A 23,507-nucleotide genomic window follows, 5' to 3' on the forward strand; every position below is an offset into this window, starting at 1 on the left:
TATGTACAAATTTCCGGAACAAAAAGATAACAGTCAAATCAAAATTTAAATTTAAAGTACCGGTGCCAATTATTCAAGAATGGAGAGAATACACTTTAATATTATTTTACAAAAATGAAATCCAGGTTCGTGTAACCCCGGATTTGGCTTTTCTGAATCAGTAAGCTGCCAAAATTCTCAGAGAATCATAAACGTTTAGATATAATCTAAATCTGTGCCATATATTGGAAAAGGGCAACCATTTCCATGTTGTTCTAACACTGTTTTAGAACACTTGCTCAGAACAACACAAAAATGTATATAAGAAAGAAGAAAAAGATAGAAAGAAAATCCACCTGAAATCATGGGTGCGACCTCAGAAATTCAGAAATGCAAACAACCAGCGTTGTCTGACGACGACGAAGGATCAAGAACGGAGGAACTCGCGCAGGCGAGCAGCGGTGAAGCCGTTGATGGTGTCCACGCCGGCGTCGTCCCTCTGCTCCGCCGAGACGCCGTCGTCTCGTGCTCGTGTCTGCATGGCCATGGCAGCGGTGGCGCCGGCGTTCGTCGCCGGCTCCGGCGCGACCACCCACCCGCGGCCGAACTCGGCGCCGCGACGTCCCAGCCGGCGGGGCCAAGGTTCGCCGCGAAACGGGCAAGGCTGCGCGCGTAATCCAACGGCTTCTGCTGATGCTGCTGCTGATAAGTAAATTAAATGTATACTTTTCAAAATTGTGCAGATTAGCAATAGAACAAACGAAAATATTGATATTAGTTAATGTGCTAATTAGTATATATTATTGTCTTAAAAAGAAGTAAATTTCATCTAATGCAGATGTTATATGTTTCTTTACTTTTGTACAGAATCAAGGGGATTTTAACACGTAGCATTTTAAACCCTATTATGTTGTAAAGTTTCACAGAACCACAGTGTTAACTATTTTTTATATGATTCACCAAACTCTAGAAAATTTAAGGTTTAGCTACTCTTATAGGGAGCGACAAAAGATTTGTCGCTCTTCTCTTACATGCTGTGAGGGATTATATTCACATGGTAAAGCATGACAAAAAGTTAAAAACCAAAACTCTTGAGTCTAAACTCAAATCATATTTATGGTTTTTTGTCCATCGTATAAAAGTCGTTAGCCAATTAAGTTAAGCATTATCTATTTTTTATATGAGTATTTTTTTCATTCTTAAGGAAATAACATAAGATACTACTGTTTTCTATTTCTATGTAAAATTGGATAAAATTGCTCTTTTTATATAGTAGCAAGTTAAATTAGCTAACATTGTGTTTTATTGAAACTATATGACCAGAATTCTTGGGATTATATGCTACGTGCTAAAATCCATATGATTATACAATTAGGCTATAATAGTTAAGTTTTATAAAATGTACTCTCTGAACCATGTTTTACGCACTTAACTGGTACCAGTTGCTTCCTTGATCCAATGTCAAAAGCTGACATGGGCAGCTCATAGTTTGTGCTTCTATGTTCGTCTTTCTCATACGACCTTCTCCTAGATATTGCTACAATGCCATACCTTGGGCCTGAAAAGAATTGACCATGCAAGTCAAAAGAAAAGGAACACATAAGCTTAAAAAATACATTTTTCCCCAAAGAATGTTATTTAAGCATACATACAGGTTTGTTCTTGTTTTATCATTTGACATTTGGAATAGTTGAGTTTAGCTCTCTCAACGTCAAATCTAAATGATCGGATGGGATATTAGTCTAAAAATGCAGAGGCATAACCCAATCGTTCCAAAACAAAATAGCTTTAGTGTTCAAATTTTGTTCTAAAATAAAATAACTTCTACCCTCTTACCTACCAGGGGTTTGAAAACTAAGAAATTTTGTGAGTAAATTTTACCGATGGTACATGAACAGGTGATGTGTGCAATCTAGTGTACAAACTTGCAAAACAATTGTTTAAGTGCACGAACTTTTGTAATAAGTGCGAACCAATGTTATGCTGGAGCTGTTTTTTCTAAGTTACATGCCGATTAGTACATTCTGTTGTTGCCACTCATGCAGAGTATCTAGTTCATATAGAGTTCAAACCAATATTGCTTTATGGGGATTTTGTTTATTTTGAAGATTTAGTTTTTTAAAAAAATACTGCGACAACACTATATATGTTCTTTCCGTTGACACATGTTGTGCAACTAGTTAATGGTAAAAAAATAATTTGATTTTTCAGCTTTATGGTGTGATACATGGAAAGTAATTTGACACCGGAGAGAGTTGGTGATGCTAGATTTGTATTGTTAAGCTTATGTTTAACATACCACCAACAAATCTCTTCTCATATGTATGTCTATGTAACGTCCTAATCAGTGTCCTACTTTGCAAGGTTAGCCATGGTGTGTCGTTGGACTTGGTTCATACACACAGGTTTGTGTACTAAAATTACCATTTAACAAATTTATGTGCTGAATTACACCAACCTCACAAGTTAATGTACTAAAATAAGTATTTATAAGTTCATGTACTAAATTGCACCTACCTCACAAGTTTATATACCGCTAGTGAAATTTACTTAAATTTTATCCTTTCAGTATTCTTTACCTAAGCACCAATCAATACTACTTACCTATTAGTAAGAGGTAAATTTTTGCCATATTCTCTCCTTACTAAATATGCATTAGGAAGCTAGGAATTGATTTGAGTTGGGCCAGAGGGAGTATACGAAAGTAAAACCTGAGTCATCTTCACTTGTTTCCCTTCCAAGCTCATCAGCTGAAATGCTTTCATCTTCACTGGTGCCATCAGAAGAAGCTGATCTCTGTGCATCTGCAGCACTCAATTTGTCTTTTCCTTTCCATCCCATGTTGGGCCTCAAGCTTGCTAGCCTTCTGACATTTCTGCCAATATTAGCAGAAGAATCAGCAGCCATAGCTTTCCTCTTGATGGTGTTGTTTCTGCCTGAAGTCTCTTGCTCCATCTTGGATTCATTGTCACCATTGTCTATTCTAAGTTCCTGGACTCCTTTTCAGCAAGTTCTTTAATAGCCTAAGCCTGTAGTGCACCACATGCATTGCTCAGTGTTACAGTTAAGCAGAATGAATAACTATATAGAATTATTCCTTTTCTAAATTAAGTATGAAAGATTTACCTAGCGATAGTAGACCGTTTTTCGTGCGTTGTAGCACATAGCATTTGCGCTAATTAAGAAGACATCATTCTGTAAATAAAATTTTCAAGTCAGATGCTTTTGGGCATTTCTTTTTAGCTGATGGGGGCAAAAATGCAAATTCCCTATAATATGATGCACATAACCGTAGATGCTTTTGGGGTATGTGTATAACACAAAAGAAATGTTTTTGAGGATCAGGAATAATTAATGGAGCAAACACTTTATATGATTGACACATAATTTCTGTAAGAGTAAAAAAAGTTACAGGCCCATGATAATTTAAAGCAATGACATAACCCTAATTTTCCAAAAAGAATATCCAGAATCCAAATTACAAATGTGCCTATCACAGACCATTAATTGGAGAGAAGACAAACCCACCTCAAACTGCTCAAAGTTGGCATATTCCCCATTGTTGAGCTTCTGACGGATAGTCTTGAAATCCATTGGATGCTCAATGTTATCATGGTAGTCTGGTAACTGAAAACAAATTCATCAGAAGAAAATGATCAGCTCCACCCAAAAAAAAACTACACAAAACAAAGGAACATGAAGAAATTATCACATCCAAAGTCCAATGAACCACCTCTTTTGGATTAACTGGTTTCTTGAAGGCACCAAATGTATCTTTCCGGCAGGAAATTGTATCACATAAGAGCTCACTCTGAAGTAGTTTCTGGAGAATATGATTTGAAGAGATGGATAGAATACTCACTTTTGTAGCTTATCCAGTATGGAAAGCAGCAACTTCTTGTTGAGCAAAGGTGTGGGCCCTAATAGAGGTAAGGTAAAATTGACAAATCACACTTACTAGTAATACATTTAAATAAGAATTGGTATGATGCAGTTGCTTGTGTGAAATAGATAGAAATAGAAATCATGTAGTTCTCAGCGTATAAAGAGTAATAACAATGACTAGTTAAGAGAATATGTAACAAAACATTAATTATACATATAATCGGTAGCATACAAGGAATTTATCCAAAATAGGGAATCATACCTTGGATCCCATCGGTCACTTTCACCGGGGAGTTCATCTTTCTCCTTGTAAAAACAACAATAGAAGAATCTATGGAAAACAAAAGGGAAAAAATAACTTTCAAGGAAACAATGGTTTATCAACAAGAAGAAAACAAGGAAAACCAGTTATTGAAAATATAAACACTTGCCTAAAACTTATGGTACGCAAGCACGGGTAAAGACTACATGGACAAAGAACATGGCTATATCTAAAAAATAGTATTCCTGAATATGCACACGATCTTTTTAATTTTTCGCATTGATGGGTTTGGTAGTTGCTCAAAAAACATTAGAATCATCCTTTTCCATCAGACAGAAGTGACGGCAAATGAAGCATAAGGAGAGCAAGGAGACTTTGCGAGGATTTACTCACCACAACTTGAGAGAGTCATGGTGGATGTTTGTTGCAACGGAGGTCCGCCTAAAGAGTCTACTGAGAATGGCGGCGCTTCTAGATTTGTCGAGGGGGTGAGAGGGGGAGAGGACAGCTAAAAACCTAATATTAGGGTTGAAAGCGGGATGGTGCTATATTTAAAAAGAGTTCATAGGTTTGATGGGCTATTTGGGCTAGGCCGTACAAAGGGAAATATATTTTTATATGAAAACATTCCAACAAACCTTTGATACATGTTATCATTAGACATTATGAACTAATATATATTAACAAAAGTCAATGGTTGATCTATTGCACGGTAACCCCAAGTGGCCACCCATGCTCGTCGGCGGAGGATCCATTGTAACTTTACGCCATTATATAAGTTAAACTTAAAATTATTACAGAAAATATTTGCTCTAATTAATTTGTCCCATGCTCTAGAATATTTCCAAGTCCGCCACTAACAAAGGCATACATGGAAATTCAAATATTATAAATAAAAATGTATATTTACATGCATGATTAGTTTCTTTTTACACTTGTCATACTATTACCTATGTTTCACACTATAAGATGCTCTAGTTCTCTCTAGATGCATTTGTATGCTAATAAATTTAAATACATATATAAAACATATAGATTGGTATATAGAAAAAACCTGATATACCAAAACATCTTAGATATGAAATGGCCGGAGGGAGTCTATCTTTAACTGTGTATAAACCACATCTCTTGTTCTGAAAATGGCTTAGCACATGGAATGGCACAATTATGCTGCCATGGATCAGGCGGAAAGAGTCCATCACATAATGGGCTTATACTAACCAACAGCCCAACTAGTACCAACGAACGGCCCAAGTGTTATTTCAGGCCTCAGCTAGCCCATAGTGTATGTGTGGGCCATATCACATTCAGCAGCCGCAGCAGCAGCCGGCAAAGAGAGCAGAGCTGCCAACCTGCAGGCTGCAGTTGCAGTGTGGCTTGCCTTAACTTTGCTAGCTGCACAAATTTGCAAGCGCATATCTCATATTACCTCCGTCTCATAATAATTTTATTTTTTATTTTTCCATATCCAATATTTAACCATTCGTCTTATTTTAAAAATTTATAAAAAACTTAAAAAAAATTAGTCACGTATAAAATGCTATTCATGTTTTATCATCTAGCAAGAATAAAAATATTAATCACAAAAGAATTTCAAATAAAACAAAGAGTCAAAACATTGTGATCTTTTTTCGAGACGGAGACAGTAATACACTCATACAGTAGCAATACTCTACATTATATACTTCCTTAATTCCATCTTTCTCTCTCTAGCTAATTACACAAACAATCTCTCTTCACGCTCTTCTCAATTTATATATATATATATATATATATATATATATATATATATATATATATATATATATATATATATATAATGAAATATATATATTATGAATTATGGTACTAGTATTTTTTTTTGAAAAATGTCTTCATCAGCATTTCCTAAAAATATATTTTCAAAAACTCTTAGACTTTATAACACGTAATTTATTCATTTTGAGCTTTAAATAATTATCATAAACCCGGTTCGATGATCCATTAGCCGTAAAGAACAGGCTGACGAAACCAAAATTCTAGTGTGATATAAATTTGATGGAAATTGACATCAAACTTTCAAGGCAATCTCTTGCGCTTCATCCAAATAGTTATAAAAATCATAGATAAATTAATATATGATATAGCATTTCACAAACACGTAAGTTTGAATATGAATTGTACAAGGTGTAATGAAAAATAATTAAACGCTAATCAATATGGTGCAGATTGATTCTAAACTCTCGATGGAAGTTCCCTGTGTCTTGCATGTCATCAATATGTAATATATCACTTTATAAATATTCAAGTTTAAATATGATTTCTGCAGGTTGTAATTAATGAAGAAAATAAATTATGATTTAAACTTGCATATTTATTTTTCTACAACCTGTAGATATCATATTTAAACTTGCATATTTATAAAGTGACGTAGCACGTATTAATATATCTTTATAAATTTTTCATCATTGTTTAGCTAGAATACAGGCTAGACAAGAAGGCATGCACTCAAAGAGTTCAGAATTCACTCCCCAATTCGTAAGCGTTATCAAGGCTACTAATTTGATCAAAGTGGCAAAAATCAATTGTTACCACTTACCAATATAAATGAAATTTCCCCCAACAATTAAATTGGGTAGCCACAACACATACAAATGAACATCGATCAAATTGGAATTGGTTCGCCTTAATTCGGTTCTGATCCCTTCAGATCATCAGCTACATATTGCACATATGACTGACCATCAGATATGATAGCTAATCATGGACAATTAACATGCATTATCATCACCAGTTGATCCACCTAAATAATCGAAATACCATATAATCCACCATTATCTCCATGATCCCATCCATTAGATTAGCTCCATGCATCGATGAACCCTAATAAGTTGCATTGGTGGTTAAGTTAATTAATTAATTACTTCATCTCCTGGTCCAGTGAGCCCATGCCCATTCCGGCGGTGCTATGCCGTAGTGCAAGCCCCGCCGCGCCGCCGTTCATGCCGAGGAAGTCCCTCGTGCTCAGCTTGCCGTCGTCCACTCCGGGGAAGCCGCCGCCGACGAACACCGTTCCGGCGTTCATCATCAGGTCCCGGAGCTGGCTCTCGTTCTCCGCCGTCTGTGAAGTGCTCCTCGACGAGCTCTCCCCGGACATGATGAACCCTGCAGCCTTCCCGTTCAGAGCGCCGCCGCTTCCGAGCCCTTTGAGCAGGGTGTTGACGCTGCCGGCGCCGCCTCCACTGCTCGTCGTCGCGCCCATCTGGGCGGCTTTCTGCAGGAGCGCCGTCGCCGACATCTGCGGTGGTGCGACGGACTGGTCGGAGGAGCTGTACAGGGAAGAGAAGCCGCCACCCATCATGTTCCCGGAGAAGATGCTCGCCGAGTCGGTGTTGGCGCCGCTGTTCCCGTGCTGGCCGCCGCTGCCCGGGCGGCCGTTCCCGGCCCCGGCGCCGTTGAACTGCTCCGGGTAGATGAGGCGCGCGTCCTGGTGGCCGCCGCCGTTCGCGCCGGAGAAGTAGCTCAGGTTAAGGAGGCCATTGTTCCCGGCCGGCTGGTGCTGCTCCGGCAGCTGCATCAGGCCGTGGAAGCCCGGCTTGCCGTGGAGCAACGAGGTGTGGGTTTGCCCGTCGTCGGCGCCACTGCCGAGGTAGAACGGCGAGGACGCCGACGATGCCGGCTGCGTGGCGCGGAACGCGGGGGAGGCGGCGGACGACGGCGCCATGAGGTGATCGAACTGCGTTGCCGCGTTGCCGCCGGTGATGGCAGACGAGTGGGGCGTCTGGTCTTGGAAGGATTGCAGCTGGGGGGCGGCCATGCCGGCGAGGCCGATGGCGGCAAGGCTGCCGGCGCCGTAGAGGGCGGTGCCGGCCATGGGCGGCATCCTCCCGCTCTCCTGCGCCAGCGCGTCGCAGAAGGCTCGGTGAGTGATGAAGCTATCCCTCCTGTGTAATGGTAGAACACATGCACAAGTTAATCCATGGTGATCAATAATGTTTTATTGCCTTATGGTTAATTTGTTCTGTAGCTAGTTGCCTAAATCAGCCATACCAAAATTTGGTAATGTGAATTTTTGGCATACTTTGATGAAACTCAATTTTGGTTGCGTTGGGTGAATTTGATTTAAAGCCTTTCTAAAAGTTTGATGATGTTTCTAAGAGTGGAATTTTTCAGAATTGCCAAATGTTAATATGGTGGTATTAGCTTAAGTATTTGTGGGTTATTTCCCAGCTGGTATTGCCTTATTTTGGTAGACCTGAGAGTAGCAACAATCTGAACGAGCCCTTAATCTTTGCAAGATAGTATTAACTTTGTTTTATATTATAAGATTTCGTTTAGATTTATACATGTATGCTAATAAATAAACACGTATTGAAAACGTTGACTTGGATCATGGATAAATCTAGATAAAATTAAAACATCTCATAATATAAAATGATGTGAGTAATACAATCCACTCCTGGTTGAGATAATAATAATAATGATGATGTTCATGCATGCATAACGAAGAGTTGGGAAATAGTAGTGCTATTAGTTAACGAGTATATATGACCATTCGTTCACCTCAAATTCTTCTCCTATTAATTCACTTCTCATTTGTGCATGACGTATAGTGTGATTCTGGCTAAGTTTGAAGTTGCCGTGTTATTGCGTTGTGCAACTAACTAGTACAAATGTGAAAAATAGAAACTGTGATCATTATAATTTGTTTTATAGATAAAAATAATTCAGGAAAATAAAATATCTTCAACATCCAGTATTGTAATGGCAAACTTAAAGGAGCCTAGCTAGCCTTTTAGGCGTACGTATATCCTACTACTACTCCCTCCATTCAAAAATAGCTGGTGTATTAAGTTTCGTTAGATAAGATTTTGACTAAAAATTACTCTATTAGCATCTTATTTTCTGGATGTAAAGCATAATCATACAGAAGTTCTTTGAAGACAAATCTAATAACGTTAATTTCATGTCATAAAAAAACATCCTAATTAACAGAGTAAAGTTAGTCAAAGTCTTGCCCTAACAAAACTTAATAAATCTTATATTCTTTAACATAGGAATATGTATATACTATATGATACCATCAAATATTTGTAGTTAACATAGATATATATAGTGATAAAAAAATCATGTTGAGAATCATATATCATGTAGAACAAAAGCCAATATAAAAAATGGAATTTAATTGTGAACAAAAATGAACATGAATTAGCTTAATTTGACTAGAGCATGCTTGCTTGTCTTAGTACGTAGCAATATAAGGAAGATTGTGCAAACAACACTGTAGCCCGCTGAAAAGCATGCGACTTAGCCAGATATGGAAAGACAAAACAAATGAAAGGAATGTCAATGCAATGCCCAAATTAAGATTGTGTAACTGTACTATCTCACCAAAGGGCAACACTCTCACAGTTGCAAGCTAGCTTCCAGTTTTCAGATAGGGACGACATGTTGCAAGCGTATGAGCAATTTTATTATCCTTGAAAAAGCACCAGGAGGTATCACTGTTTTCTATGTAAAATTTGGTACCTTCTAGTATCTAAGGTAACAAGAGGTACTAAATTTTACATAGAAAACAGTGGTATTTTCTGGTACCTCTCCAAGGATAGGAAAAATGTCCCAAGCGTATATATCTATAACCGACATGGTTACTAAACACATGTAGGTTAATTACTCCATCAGTTTCAAAATATGAGTATTTCTGGTATCTGAGAGCTCTTTTAGAATAAATTTTTTTCTCAAAAACACATAAGTAGGAAAATGTAGGATATGAGTGTCATATCAAACCAAATCCTATGGATTGAAGAAACACGTGAAAACTGCAAAAATAACCGTTTGAATCAAGTGTAGAAAAAACATAGGAATTGGGAGAGAGATAGGCATAAAGCAATTTTTTAAGAGGTTGCACGGATCTCATGTTGAAAATCCTCTAAAATTCCTATGTTTTGAGGTATTCCTAAAGAATTTCAAAGGATTGGAAAATACATTCCTTTATTCAAAAGGACCATTATTATTTTTGTATAGGAATCAAATCCTTCAAAACTCCTTTGTTCCAAAAAAGCTCTTAGTCTTGTGTCAAAATATAAGTGTTTTTAATAATATTCATAGTACTACTACTTGTTTTACCAATTATCTCATATATTCAAAATTCTTTCTATCCTATTCCCACTTACCCTTCCTTGTATGTCCATTTATTTCTTAATTAATCTCGGTTAAATAACCTAGAAATAATTGGGACAGACATGGTATAGGGTGAGAGGCTGAAGATCGATCGATCGAGCACACAGGTCGTCGACTGGCATCATCATCAAACACGATCGATCTGAACGCAATGCAGTAAGCTAACGCAGCAATAGCTATAGTGGCACAGTCGCGCGCCATGAAAAGAATAGAGCTGTCGTCTCTGCATGCATGGCGCCATCGCATGCGATCGATGCATCCCATCCGTCACATGAGAACAAGCCATGGCCATTGCTACTGCTAGCGAGGGGCTCTTCTCATCACGTGAACATGTAGGGACGATGAGAGAGGGAAGGCGTACTAGCAGCAGATGTGCGGATTCCGAGGCGAAAAAGATGACTGGCTTTTGTTTTTCTTCCTAGCTCCTCTGGCCGGCCGGAGGAGGAAGACGATGACCATGGCGGCAAGCATGCAGCTGTGCTGTGCATATCTGCAGTGGCCTCTGCCCTGTGTCCCCCCCTCCAGACAAGTCCAGTTCACGTGTGACCAGCTACTCTCCCTCTCTCTAGATCTCTCTCTCTCTCTCTCTCTCTCTCATGGAATGAATGGGAAAAGCTGTACAGTAGTAGTAAGCAAATGGAATCAAAATCCAATTTCCAAACAAGAAAGAAGAGAGCTACCGAGGCACACTGTAGAGTACTGATCAGTATGCATGCATATATGCCCGAGTCAAGGTGGTGACAACCCTAACCCTAACACCCGCTAGCCGGCCATCTCCTTCAATCAAATCACCATCCATCCACCCTATCTCTACCCAGCTTTCTCGTGCCTTTCCGTGCCGGAGCCAGCCTCCTACCTCATGAGTGTGTTCATCATGACTCAATCATACGAACAGAAAGTAGTACATGTAAAGAACTGCAAACCCAAACAAACATTTCTATATATGTTGGCACACCAAAATAAATCTCAACATCTAATAACTGAACTTAAGAGATCCTATTAGAATGATCGACGAGGACAACTCATATTTTGAAACAGAGAGACATGAAGGATGAAAATAATTTGGGACGGAGAATGATCATCTCAACGAGGGAACTAATATTTTGAAACAGAGAGAGATAGCGAGGATGAAAGTAATTTGCAGGTAGGAGTAGATGGTGTGTATACCTGGAGAAGAGGGTGCCGCAGTCGCAGCGGTACTCGCGGGTGCCGCAGGTCTTGGAGTGAGCCTTCCAGTCGGACTGGACGGCGTAGCGCTTGTTGCACTTGTCGCACTTCCACTTTTTCTCGCCGTGCTTGCGGCAGTAGTGCTTCTTGATGCCGGTGAGGTCGCCGAGGGCGCGGGAGGGGTCGTGGTGGACGCAGGACGGCTCCGGGCAGAGGTACACGCGCCGCCGCGTCTCCTTGGGGTTCTTCTGCTTCAGCTTCCACGGCAGGTTGTGCCCTCGCCGGTGCAGCTGCAGGTTCTGCTCCCGCTGGAACCCCTTGTTGCACACCTCGCACACGAACCTGTTCGTCGCCAGCAGCGTGTGCGGCGACAGCGCGATCACCTCCGCGTCAGGATCTGCTCATCCACATCTCGATCGATCGATCGGTTAGAACACAGAACGCACCATATATATGTGTTAATTTCGATTTCAATAAACAAGAAGCTAGCAGCTAGGATAGGATACTTGCTTGGGTTTCCGGGCTGATTCCTCTTCTTCTTGGGCGGCGGCGTGGCTGCGGCGGGAGGAGCCGCCGCGTTGCTCTGCAGGTGAGCCTGCTGCTGCTGCTGCTGCTGCTGCATCTGCGCCGGCTCACTCAGACCGAAGTAGTGTGCAGACGCGGCCGCCATCGATCTATCTCTATCACAGGCGATAGACCTCGGAGTTAATCAGCTGAGCAACTCACTAATTGTCTTGTTCTCTCGTGAATTAATTCTTCAGGTGATAGGCATGCATGGAATTAAGCCAAGTTACTGATGACTAGTCCAATCGATCCAAGTCACACTCCGTGCAGTATTTGTATCTTGGTAGCTAGCTAGTCTAGCAGCTGACTTCAAATCCTCCTCGATCTGGAGCACGACCTGAAATTAATCAAGACAAATCAATCAGGAATCCGAGAGGCATGTAAATACGGATCGATGGATCTGTGTGCCATAGGACAGACAAAAAGACCTGCAGCTCTGATCAGATCCTATCTAACAAAGATACAGATCAAAGGGGAAAGAAACGAAAAGAGAGAAAAAATAAGAGAGAAAATAACAATTATCAAAAACAAACTTGTATATGCAGTCGTTCGTTGCACATACTCACAAGCAAAGCCGAGGCATGGTGGCAGCTATTACGATCTGAATAAACGCCAAGCAAATTAACTATAGCTTGGAATAGGGCATGGAGAACGAGCTGAGCTGGTAGAAGAAGAATCAACAGCTAGCACACAGCAGATGAAACCAAAAGAAATCATATGCAAGCCATCTGAGACGCAGAGAACCGAACAAAACAAGTCAAATAGAGGTAGCCAGCAACTCTTGTTGAAAAAAAGGAAGAGGAGAGTACTCTAGTTTGAGGCGATGGAGATTGAAACATAGTATAGATATTGGGGCGATGGATGAGCTAGCAAACACGAACCGGGGTTATAATAAATTCGAAAAGCCAAAAAAGAGACTGCAGCTATCTAGCAAGCTGGTAGTAGCTTAGTCGTCTCCTCGTCTTCTTGCTGCTGGGATCGATGCTATCTGCAGTAGTACGTAGTACGCTCCAATTCTCTCCAAGTTTTGTTTGGAGCTAGCTACACATGGTGATGACGACGACGATGATGTAAGCTAGCCAGCTCTATTTCTATGGCTGCGCTGCCGCCGGTGTTATGCGGCGAGGAGGAGAGGAGGAGGAGGAGGAGGAAGAAGACGAGAAGGTAGAAGAGGAGTCTCGCTGCAGGTGGGTGAGTTGCATGAGTGGATGGTTGGTTCTGATCGAGCTGAGCTTTAGCTAGCTAGGTCTCTCCGGCCTCCGGCGCGGCGCCGGCCCGGGCTACAGAAAGACAATGACCTGCAGGGACGGTGGGCCCATGTGTCGCGCTCTGTGGGGCCCACCATGACATGGACACATGCTCGCTCGCTCATCGCCTCCCCTCCGCACGCACTCCACCCCCACCACCACGTACGTACCGTGTGAACGTATTGTGATTATCCTCCGGGTGGATCCTAGATTTATAATATATTCGATCTATTTTAATATTTATATATAGAAATGCATTTTTCTAAAGCTGACTGATTAAATAGCTTGAGATAATTAAGACTTTTGGACAACTATTGATCCTCCATGCATGCCATATGTAGTATTTCATGGATCTGTAACTGTCAATCAGATCTAGGTAGATAGCACATATATCTGTGTCTATCTCGATTTGTTATCCGTATTCTCATATTACTGCGTTATTTGTAAGAGCAAGTTCAGTAGTATAGTCAACTACTGGCTTCAATTCATTTATAGTCAATCTAATAGTTAATTTATACAATAGTTATCCACCAAACATCAATACATGGTCACACATATCATACACATATTTTGTTTTGGAGCCCGTGTACAGCTGACTACAAATTAGTAGCTCATCTCTCTCCTCTTATCTCTTTAAAATATGTTTATAGTTAGCTTATAGGGTGCTACTGTACCTGCTCTAATAACTAGTTGTAGTTTTTGCGAAAGCAAATTAAAGGCAGAATATCTAATTCCGCCATTATCTAAAAAATATATCTTCATCATGGTTTCCTTGCTTGATCTATATAACTTGGATATTAGGAAAGTAACTAATATCAATTAAATAGATAGAAGTGATGCTTTGAATCTAGATCGGCTAGCCCACTGTCTCGTGAAGCTAGCCAGAAGACCCTTGGGTGTTTTTTGCTTGATCTGTATATATCTATTAATTTCGGAGATGTAAAGCGATTTTCCATTATTGTCTAAATATTAAAATCGACACATCAATTTTGAAATGCTGCTGCATGGGGGAGTCTTTTTTGGCTGGATGTTTTGTTTTTGCCTTGAGATTATGCTTGCAGGGGCTGCTGTTCCAGGGGCATGTGTGACATGGTAACAGACACTGATTCCGCTGTAGGCCTGAATGTTGCGTCACAGAGCATGCACGTACAGCTAAGCTACATGACCAAGTTAACCATGTGCTCACTGGCTGTACTGCTCATCACACGAAATGATGCATATATTGTGACTATTATTATACCAAGAGCCAGAATAAAATACACCCTTTTATATTTAAAGAGAAAGATATTGTTTACATGTGACAAGGTACAAAATATATGCATCCTACTTTTCCGCTTTTGCTTATACTTGATTAGTTATTGCCAATCCTTTTAACCATGGATTAGAGACCGGCATACAATTCAAAGCTAGCCGATCGATCGAGCATAATTAATCGGTCACGAGCTGAGTATACAAACACGTATGTGTGTGTGTGTGTGTATATATATATATATATATATATATATATATATATATATATATATATATATATATATATATATATATATATATGTTATGTCATCATCATATCCTATCTCATCTCAGTAATTAAAAATTCATTATTATATGAACTCTGTAACGAGAGGGTTTAGAGAATAGAACTCCTCAACCACAATTGATCTATGAAAGTTAATTTGTTACTCCATAACTATATTTTTTGTACGGTACGACTGGACAACCTCAAAAAGAAAAAGGCGAACATAATATATTCAACATATATTAAGCATGCAGCCCTAACTATTTCTGTGCTCAGTTAATTATGTCAAAACTTACCAATTAAACAAGCGGGAAAATATGACTGAGAGAAATAGTATATATATGGATGTGCTTAATTTGTTTGAATTAGATAAATTTTCTCATCGTGCTAAACGCATTGATCATCATACGTGTGTGTATATATTATATCCAAGAGTCTAGTTTAGCTTCTACTAGCCAGCTAGGACTACTTTTCTACACGACATTCTTTGGCATGTATCCTTGCTTGTCAAATGTATATAGCGAGGCTGTACATATTGACAATAAAATACTACTGTAAATTCCTCAATTAATGATACCATGCATGATTGCATGTGATGCACTGTGAGACACATCTCGCGAGATCAAAAGTAGAGGACAAAAACAAAAAAAAAACATATAAAAAAAGAAGAACATATATACATATTGTGTATATGCCAATGTACACATGTGATCAGCTGATCACATGTGTTTCTTCTCCCCAGAAATTCCAAAGTAAAATTTAGTGGATTACGATGTACATAGGAAACAACAAAGTATCTATAGAGAGGAATTACACAGTGGCAGTAAAGGACAAACCGTGTATCAACAGCAAGGCAAACTATCTATATATAGAGAAGAAAACAAATTTCTTATCATTAGGCTGCCAATAACAGCATACCTGCAGTAATGCCTCCCAATTAATTTTCAAAATAATTATATGTAGAAATTAAATTTTTACCAGGATAAAATAGGCAATTTTTGCATATATAGAGAGAAATGGTTGCATTTGCAAGGTGGGGGTTACCTAAACCTTAAACTATACTATATCTGTTTCATAATATAAGAGGCTTTCTAGTATTAACTAGATTCATATAAATGCTAATAAATTTAGACATATATTAATATACATTGATTAGTATATGAATCTAAATATAGTGCATATATTTTACAATATAAAATAGAGAAAGTAATCATATTCAAGTGAAGCCCCATAAAATTCGAAAGCGTGCAACGTGGCCTGCTATAGAAACAAAGCACTCCCCATATATTCCTTAAATATTAAATATTGAATTGATCAGCTAGACATATAAATTAAATATTGATGACAATAGACGACACAAGTTTGATGTTGACGGCTAGCTACTAGATAAATTTGATAGCAGAAGATAACAACATGTCACTTGCCACCATTTGAACCAATCTGATCTCTCTTTCCTCAATCCTCGTTCGTGGTTTATTAGTTTATAAACTAGGTATATAGACAACTAAATGAGTTAAATTGTGCCTCCGATTGTATTTTGAAACACATAAACAATTAATGGTAAGAAGGGATGAGAATTCTATATATTGCTCTCATTTGATTTTCCATCCATGAATTACCTTGAAGCATTTTTTGGAAATGTAAGTTTTCATAAATGTCAATAATACTGCGAATAATGCTCTCTCTTTCTCTCTGAGCTCCAAAGAGAGACGAAGAAATGGGAAATGGCTCCTTCCAATTCTAACTGGCTTGTAGTATTTGACTAGCTGAAAATTAGAGCACGTTTTTCTAACTCATAATTAACGGTGTGATATTCATAAAAACTTTTTATATATGATTATTTAGAAAGCTTATTAAATTTATTTTTAATACTAGTTAATTCATTTGTTGGGGCCTACATAGTTATCACAAAACCATTCGGCAATTCACATATTCAGCCCAAAAGAAAATATATAGTCTGAACAAAACCACCAGGAACAAAACGGCAGACTGCAGGAACCAAAACCTAGGTATAAAAAACTGAGAGAAGAATAAGATCCCTATGAATTAGGGCATATAAATCCTTATACATTCTATGAATGAAAAAAAAAAGTGGAACCAATGACATTTAATTTCTCCAATTTTTTAGTCGTTGTTCATTGGAAATTTCCCCTTCGAAATGAATTTGGGTATGAAGATCATTCTACACTATTTGAATGTAAAAAACGAGGGAATGAGTGGGAAAAATGGGTAGCATGCCAGCATGTCGTCGTCCGTGAATATTACAATATGGTGCTGGTCGAACAGATCCAGTTAATTAATTATAAATAAAAGAACAAGTAATTAAGGTACTAACACACTGAGAGAACAACAGCTCAACAAGTGTGCATTTGCATCTGACCTGCGTGCAGCTTTAGTGGTTGGCAATTGCCATTCGAAATGAATTAAGAACGTGGAATAGGAATATATTTTTCTTGTCACGCTCTTGTCTGCCTTGTGAAGGTTAGGTAGGCTAGCTTGCGTCCAAGCTTGATTCAATCACACTCGATCAACCGATGCTTATGTATACTTAAATGCATCGGTAAATAAAATAGAACACAGTAGGAAGACAGTGACAATTAGCTATCTGTTTCAAATTATATTTTTTTTAATTCTTTAATTATTTAGTGATTAATTTTTAATTTTTGAACTATGTATATCCTCTTCAGATATTGATTGGTTGTTTGTGAAATTATTGAAATGATGATTAAATAAAAATCGGTGTACTACTTATAATAGTGTGATATAAAATTTTGGGGTCCCTCACCGGTGCATTTTACTAAATATTATACTATCAGTACAACTAATCTTATCGTTGATTTAAAAGAGTATTTTGGTACTTTGTAATTAATTAATTAGTAGTATTTTGTAATTTTTTGGTAATAAAGATCACAATAAAAATAATGATATTATCCCTTCAAATTTCTACCGCACCTAATTAAATTTAAACTTTGGAAACACTTATAACTAATTAATTAAGTTTTTACGAGCTCACATCAGCGATGTGCTAACCTATGTCGAGATCGAGTTAATTAGTGAGAGAGGCTTGGTCGTCTATTAGTTCGAGCTAGCCGGCCATGCATGATTTTGTATGAGCTGGCATTCTGGCCGTGTATGGTCCTTGGTGATTTTGACGGGTGACGCTGACTAATTGATTGACCTTTCTTTCTCTGCGATTTGATTTGATTCAGAAATGAATGGACTGGTCGTCGTCGTACGAACTACTCGCTTAGTATTTTTATACATGACACCGTTAACTTTTATGATTACTTCGTCTTATTCAAAATTTATATTCAAATATACAAAATTATAATACATACTTAAAATTCATATAATAATAAATTATATTATAACAAAATAATTAATAATTATATAATTTTTTTAAATAAGACGAATAGTCAACATAAACATAAAAATTAATGGCGTCATATTAAAAAAATATAGAGGTAGTACGTGATTACTCCAAAATCTAGTCAACGCGCGGCCGCCCTCTCGATCGCGCGCAGCTATCTCATCGATCGATCCATCATGCATGCTGCTTGCGCATCAACAATTAGTAGACAATGATAATGATGATTAATACAACCTGGGCAATTAATGCACCGCTGCCTGACTGCGGACTGACCGGACGGATCATTCGGTTTTATGTTTCGCTTTTTTATTCTTATCAGCCAAAAATTTACTTTTGCATTTTGAATTTAAAGCTGATTTTGAGTTTTATGATTGTATTTGATTTTTTTTTGTCTTTACTTTTAGATCGCTAAGATCATGTATATAAAATTTTTATTTATAAATTATTTTTCGTTTACAATATATCATTTTACTTTTTACATAAAAAACCAAATGATTGGAAACACCATTTGGCAGCTTAAAAAATGATCAACTCGCACATCTAAAATCCCTCGTAAAAAGAACGTGGCCTATAATTGACCATTAATAATATATATACCACCACTGTATGTACGTAGAATATTTGTGGAAAAATTTTATCTATACCACAAACTTTTGACCAGTAAAAAAATACCACAAAATTCAGGACAGTATGAAAAATAACGGCGCTATACATTTATAGCCCCTCTCCAAAATCCTCCTAGCCTCCACCGCGCAGCACCAGCAGAAAGAAGGGGAACAGAGGGAAAATTCAGATCTGGCCGGCGGACGGCCCACGCCTGCCCGCCCGGCGGCCTCCCCGCGGCACGGCCGACTTCCCTCCTTGCTGCCGGTCAGCTGACGCCCGCGCCAACTCCCGCGGTCCTGGCCGGCCGTCGCCCCGCCGGCCCACGCCCGCCCGGCTGCCCGGCTGTCAGCTGACGCCCACCCGCCACCACCGGCCGACTCCCCTCCCCGCCAGCGATGATCTAGTGCTTGGCTGATTTTCAGAGCTACAGGCTGCAACTGTGGTCTGCTCTATTGTTCTCTATGTTGCTGTTGCAGCTGAGGCTGAGGCTGCTGTTGCTGCTTGCACTGGTCTCTACGATCAAAATGGCTTTGTTTTGGAAAGAATGGATTGATGGCTGTCTTGACGACGCTGCTTGCGCTGGTCACGCTATTTTTTGGGAACAGAAAGACAACGCTGGCGGCCAGAAAGAAAATTTCCTCACGTTCTCTCGTGCAACGCATACATACAGGGGTATTTTGGTCCTACAAACAGACGACGTTCCATTTCTGTTAAGTTATGTGGTATTGTTGGGAATATAGAAAATTTTGTGGTATTTTTTAGTACCAGTCAAAAGTTTATGTTATGGATGAAATTTTCCCACTATGCCGGAGCCTGCTTGCCACGTAGATACAGACCGTGTCTCCACCGAGCTCCACGAAGCTTGCAGAGTGCACCGGTACTATAACCCAAAAAGCAACAAAGGGAAGAGAGAGAAGCGAAGTGCTATATAGCCAAGAAGTAGCAGAGGGAGGAGAGAGGCGCTAGATCTGCCCAACTCCACTCGGGTCTGCCGAACTCCGGCCCAGGGACACCACCAGGACATGGCCGTCGCCAACCTTGTGGATCTGCCGAACTCCGGCCCAGGGACACCACCAGGACATGGCCGTCGCCAACCTCCGCCGCGGGGAAGGCTTCGCCGGGACACGCCGTCCCCGAGATCTGCCGCTAGCTAGGACACGGCCTCCGCCGATGCGCCGCCGCCCGGACGCGACCACCGCTAGCTCCGTCACGGGGGCGTGGATGCCGCCAAGCTTTGTCGCCTCGGACGTGGCCGCCGGCGGTAAGCTGTTTCCCACCCCCAGATCTGTCGTCATACTGGGAGAGGGAGAGGAGAGTAGAGAGAGAGAGGGCAAAGAAAAAGGAGTAAAAAATATTTTTTTATGAGACCCACTTGAAGCATTGTGTACCATGAGGATAGCATTCTATGTGTAGCTCCATCCTGCGTGAATGTCTTTTTTCTCTAAAACCACTGCAAGTTTGCACTGTACATCCCCCGAAGGGATATATCCAGCCAGGTACATATAAAGCATGAATTGATCGAAGGCGATGGCATCCAAGGTACTCCAAGGATGTGGTACACATGCATGCATATGCAGCTACTGACACTACTATATACATGCACGATCGGTTCATGTTATACCGTACGTACGTACATACCTCCTCAGCCTCAACTGTAGCCCGTGCTGCATGTGCATCTGTATGCCTGCCTGCCGTACGGTAATTTTGTACGTTGATAGGAAAGCAGAGAAAAGAAACGCATGCATGCTTCCCCTGCTCAATTTATTTTGAAATATAAATAATTTTATGTTGTTTAGCAGAAGATTATGTTAAAAGTTTTTCTTTTAGAGTCCATTCGGTTTGGAGGAATTTTGCGAGAAATTTGGAGGGACCGAATTGTTTTCTATTAAAATCCTGCGAAATTCCCCTATTCCAAATGAGCCCCTAGTCACTTCCATGGTCAATTTTTAAATTTTGAATTGCTTAGATTTTCGTTCCAAACACCTTATTAATTTGGCTTTTGGAGTTAACAATTGGAACAATAAGACATGCAAATCAACACAAAAGTGCTTATGTTGTAATACAAAATTTAAATGTTAGCAAATGTTTATAATTTGTAGCGGAGGTAGTATTATATATATAGTACTTGATGAATAAACTAATTGCATGCATGTACTAGCTTGATTAGCTAGCAAATAACCCTCACGTAAACTGCAACATATCATAATGCACTCCATCCGCTTCATACTATTAGTCAATTAGTTGAGTTTGTACAAAATCAAACTTAAGTTTGGACAAGTTTTTAGAAGAGTATGATAATATTTTCAAGTTTCAACACACAAATGAATATGCTATAAAAATATCTTCAACTAATTTGTTGCCATAGATGTTAGTATACTTGTATATAAAATTGATCAAACTCAAAAATGTTAGAATTATGACAAGCTTAAAGTGATTTGTAATATGAAATGGAGGTAGCGTGATGCATAGCCTCTGGGAATTACTGCATGCTATATATAAATCCAGGACTACTTCATGCGCGTTTGTCTTTTTCTGGTCTAAACTTAGTGGTATACAAATATATTCCCTCCTTAATTTCTCATTGATTCGGCAACATGTTAATTAATATATATTTTTCAGATATATACATACTCTAGCTAGCGGTAGCAACAGCTGAGACAGAGCTACTCATAGAGAGGACACGTATTGCATCGATCGTTGAGCTCTCGAGTCATCTCGGGTTTGGTTGGTCACGCCAGCTCGACGATCAGTTCAGGCAACATATGCATGAATATGTGCAGGCTTGTCGTGCATCCTGCAGCTGCCGGGCCGGGTCCTTTGTTCTCTCTTGCTAGCAACATTGCAAGTGACCGATTCGCGTTTTCCCTGCCAGCTAGGGAGACCTTTCAATTTGACTGCTAAAATGGCCGAGATCGAGATAGATATTAGCTCTCTGCATGTATATATATTCAGATGAGAGAGCCTGCATACTGATGACTGATATATGCAGCTTGTGTCTGAGTATATAGCTGCAAGCAAGCATTGGTCACGAGACAATGGATATGGATGAGAAGCAGATGCATGGAGACACACAGATAGAGTAACAAGTAGAGACGACGACGATGTGGATGCATGCATGTGAAGGGAGAAGAGAGACGCATGCATGCAGTTTTTGACGGCTACCGGGTGGCGCGACGTACGTGAGAGGTCCCTCCCTGCGCTGCGTGGGCGTGGCTGCCCTGACGACACGACGACCTCCAATAATTCTCGTCATCGATCGATCTGTCGCATGCACACCGGTACATTCCCACGTCTATCTTGTCCATGCCATCGAACGCCGAGCCATTCATGCTTGCATGCTCCCTCCTCCTCCTCGATCATGCTTGGATGCATCGATCGATTCCATTCATTAATTGATATGGATGATAGATTCAATTTTTTTTTATCACTATGATCAGGGTAAAGCTAGAGCGAAATAGAGGGGATGTCACGGGTATCTGAATTGAGGAATGAATATATGGTAAAAAAAAACTTTAGTTAAAAATTTTTCCGAAGGGGATTCCTGGGAACCCCTTCCTTCAAGCAGCTTCGCCACTGACTATAACAATGATATTATTATTACTAATATATGTAGATACATACGTCGATAGAAGAATAGAATCCATATATTAGTAACGGTAATAGCGTTGATGATATAATGAAAAGATATTATAGGATCCAAGTCGGACGAAAGAGCATGAAGCTACAGGCCATGGTAGCTAGGGACACGAGTAATGCATGCATGCATGGGTCACAACTCAGCTCACAGGCAGCACACACGTACAGGACGATAGCTAGTTAGGAGTACTGTGCTGCTGCTGCTGCTGCAGGTTGACATGCATGCTGGGGCCGGGTGAGAGACCAGCAGGGCCTGCATGCAGCCAGCAGAGGTCAGAGCTGAGATCGATCGATGGCTAAACCAGCCAAATTGTGGCCAGTGGCCCAGTACTGTACGTAGTACGTGCTAGCTGGAGCTAAGCTTTGCGCCGTGGAGAGAAGAAGAAGATCACTATACACTCTGAACAGTGGTGCGTGCTGTGGCCTGCTAGCGAGCTAGATTGATCTACACTGTTGCTTGCTGTACACATGTGTGTGCTCTTCAGTCTTCACTCTCACTGTCAGTGTCTGCATATATGCAGATCAATATATACATAATACACTAGCGGTGTATATATAGCAAGATTTGCCTCGTCGTGAATGGAAAGGCGCATACATATATACACACGTCCCGAATCTGACCCCCTCTGCAGATCGAGCTACCAACTGATCATACTTCAAATCCATTGAAAGTTCCATTCATTTCGTTCCTACGGTATTCTGAAGCTGAATGCATGCCTCTGGTATCTGTCTTTGTACATGTCTACTGCTTTACGAATTAACTGTAGAAAAGCTCATCGACAGAGGAGAGAGATCGATCGGACATAAGTTAAATTCCAGGCATATATATATATGCATGTATGTATGCTCAAATTGATTAATATATTGATCGAAGAGAGAAGGCTAACTGCTGCAGGCTTTTGAGAAAGAGTAGTAGTAACAATCAGTGCTGCTGTGAAGTCCTCTGATGACTATATATATAGGAGTTTATTTGTGGATGCAGTGAAGACGGTATTAAATAAGAAGCCAGCTACAAGGATTAGAGAAGACGTTGGGCCTTGATGATGCCAGCCGGTACAAAGCTAGGAGCCTACTGATGGAGTTAGTGCGTCCAAAAACACAGAAAAAGCCACATAG

General features: G+C 39.8%; 2 protein-coding genes across 5 annotated transcripts; both read right to left on the bottom strand.

The window, feature by feature from the left end:
• Positions 1-406: 406 nt before the first annotated feature.
• LOC102704444 lies at positions 407-4,138 on the bottom strand. The gene is made up of 7 exons (XM_006660311.1): positions 4,127-4,138; positions 3,713-3,802; positions 3,508-3,606; positions 3,392-3,424; positions 2,691-2,970; positions 1,385-1,537; positions 407-681 (listed from the first exon to the last, which is right to left on the bottom strand). The coding sequence occupies exons 1-7, from the start codon at positions 4,136-4,138 to the stop codon at positions 407-409; spliced, it is 942 nt and encodes a 313-aa protein (XP_006660374.1).
• Positions 4,139-6,638: 2,500 nt separating this feature from the next.
• On the bottom strand, positions 6,639-13,221 carry LOC102704730 (protein indeterminate-domain 5, chloroplastic-like). Of its 4 annotated transcripts, none has more exons than XM_040526952.1 (5): positions 12,826-13,221; positions 12,583-12,744; positions 11,963-12,353; positions 11,453-11,849; positions 6,639-8,049 (listed from the first exon to the last, which is right to left on the bottom strand). In XM_040526952.1, exons 3-5 carry the CDS (start codon positions 12,120-12,122, stop codon positions 7,026-7,028), a joined length of 1,581 nt encoding a protein of 526 aa, XP_040382886.1. In that variant the 5' UTR covers positions 12,123-12,353; positions 12,583-12,744; positions 12,826-13,221; the 3' UTR covers positions 6,639-7,025. The 4 variants fall into 4 exon arrangements, with proteins under 4 accessions (XP_040382886.1, XP_040382885.1, XP_040382884.1 ...); XM_040526951.1 differs by having other exon boundaries at positions 12,579-12,744; XM_040526950.1 differs by lacking the exon at positions 12,583-12,744 and having other exon boundaries at positions 12,898-13,221.
• Positions 13,222-23,507: the final 10,286 nt, after the last annotated feature.

Source organism: Oryza brachyantha, chromosome 8, assembly GCF_000231095.2.
Source record: "Oryza brachyantha chromosome 8, ObraRS2, whole genome shotgun sequence".
NCBI classification, from domain to species: domain Eukaryota; kingdom Viridiplantae; phylum Streptophyta; class Magnoliopsida; order Poales; family Poaceae; genus Oryza; species Oryza brachyantha.

Coding starts and splice junctions, on each gene's coding strand:
- LOC102704730 (XM_040526950.1), bottom strand. CDS start 12,122: ATGGCGGCCGCGTCTGCACACTACTTCGGTCTGAGTGAGCCGGCGCAG. Junction 11,850..11,962: donor GAATCAGCCCGGAAACCCAA/GCAAGTATCCTA, acceptor GTGGATGAGCAG/ATCCTGACGCGGAGGTGATC. Junction 8,050..11,452: donor TGCGGCACCCTCTTCTCCAG/GTATACACACCA, acceptor ACCATTACACAG/GAGGGATAGCTTCATCACTC.
- LOC102704444 (XM_006660311.1), bottom strand. Junction 3,607..3,712: donor AACCAGTTAATCCAAAAGAG/GTGGTTCATTGG, acceptor ATTTGTTTTCAG/TTACCAGACTACCATGATAA. Junction 3,425..3,507: donor CCAACTTTGAGCAGTTTGAG/GTGGGTTTGTCT, acceptor TTGGAAAATTAG/GGTTATGTCATTGCTTTAAA.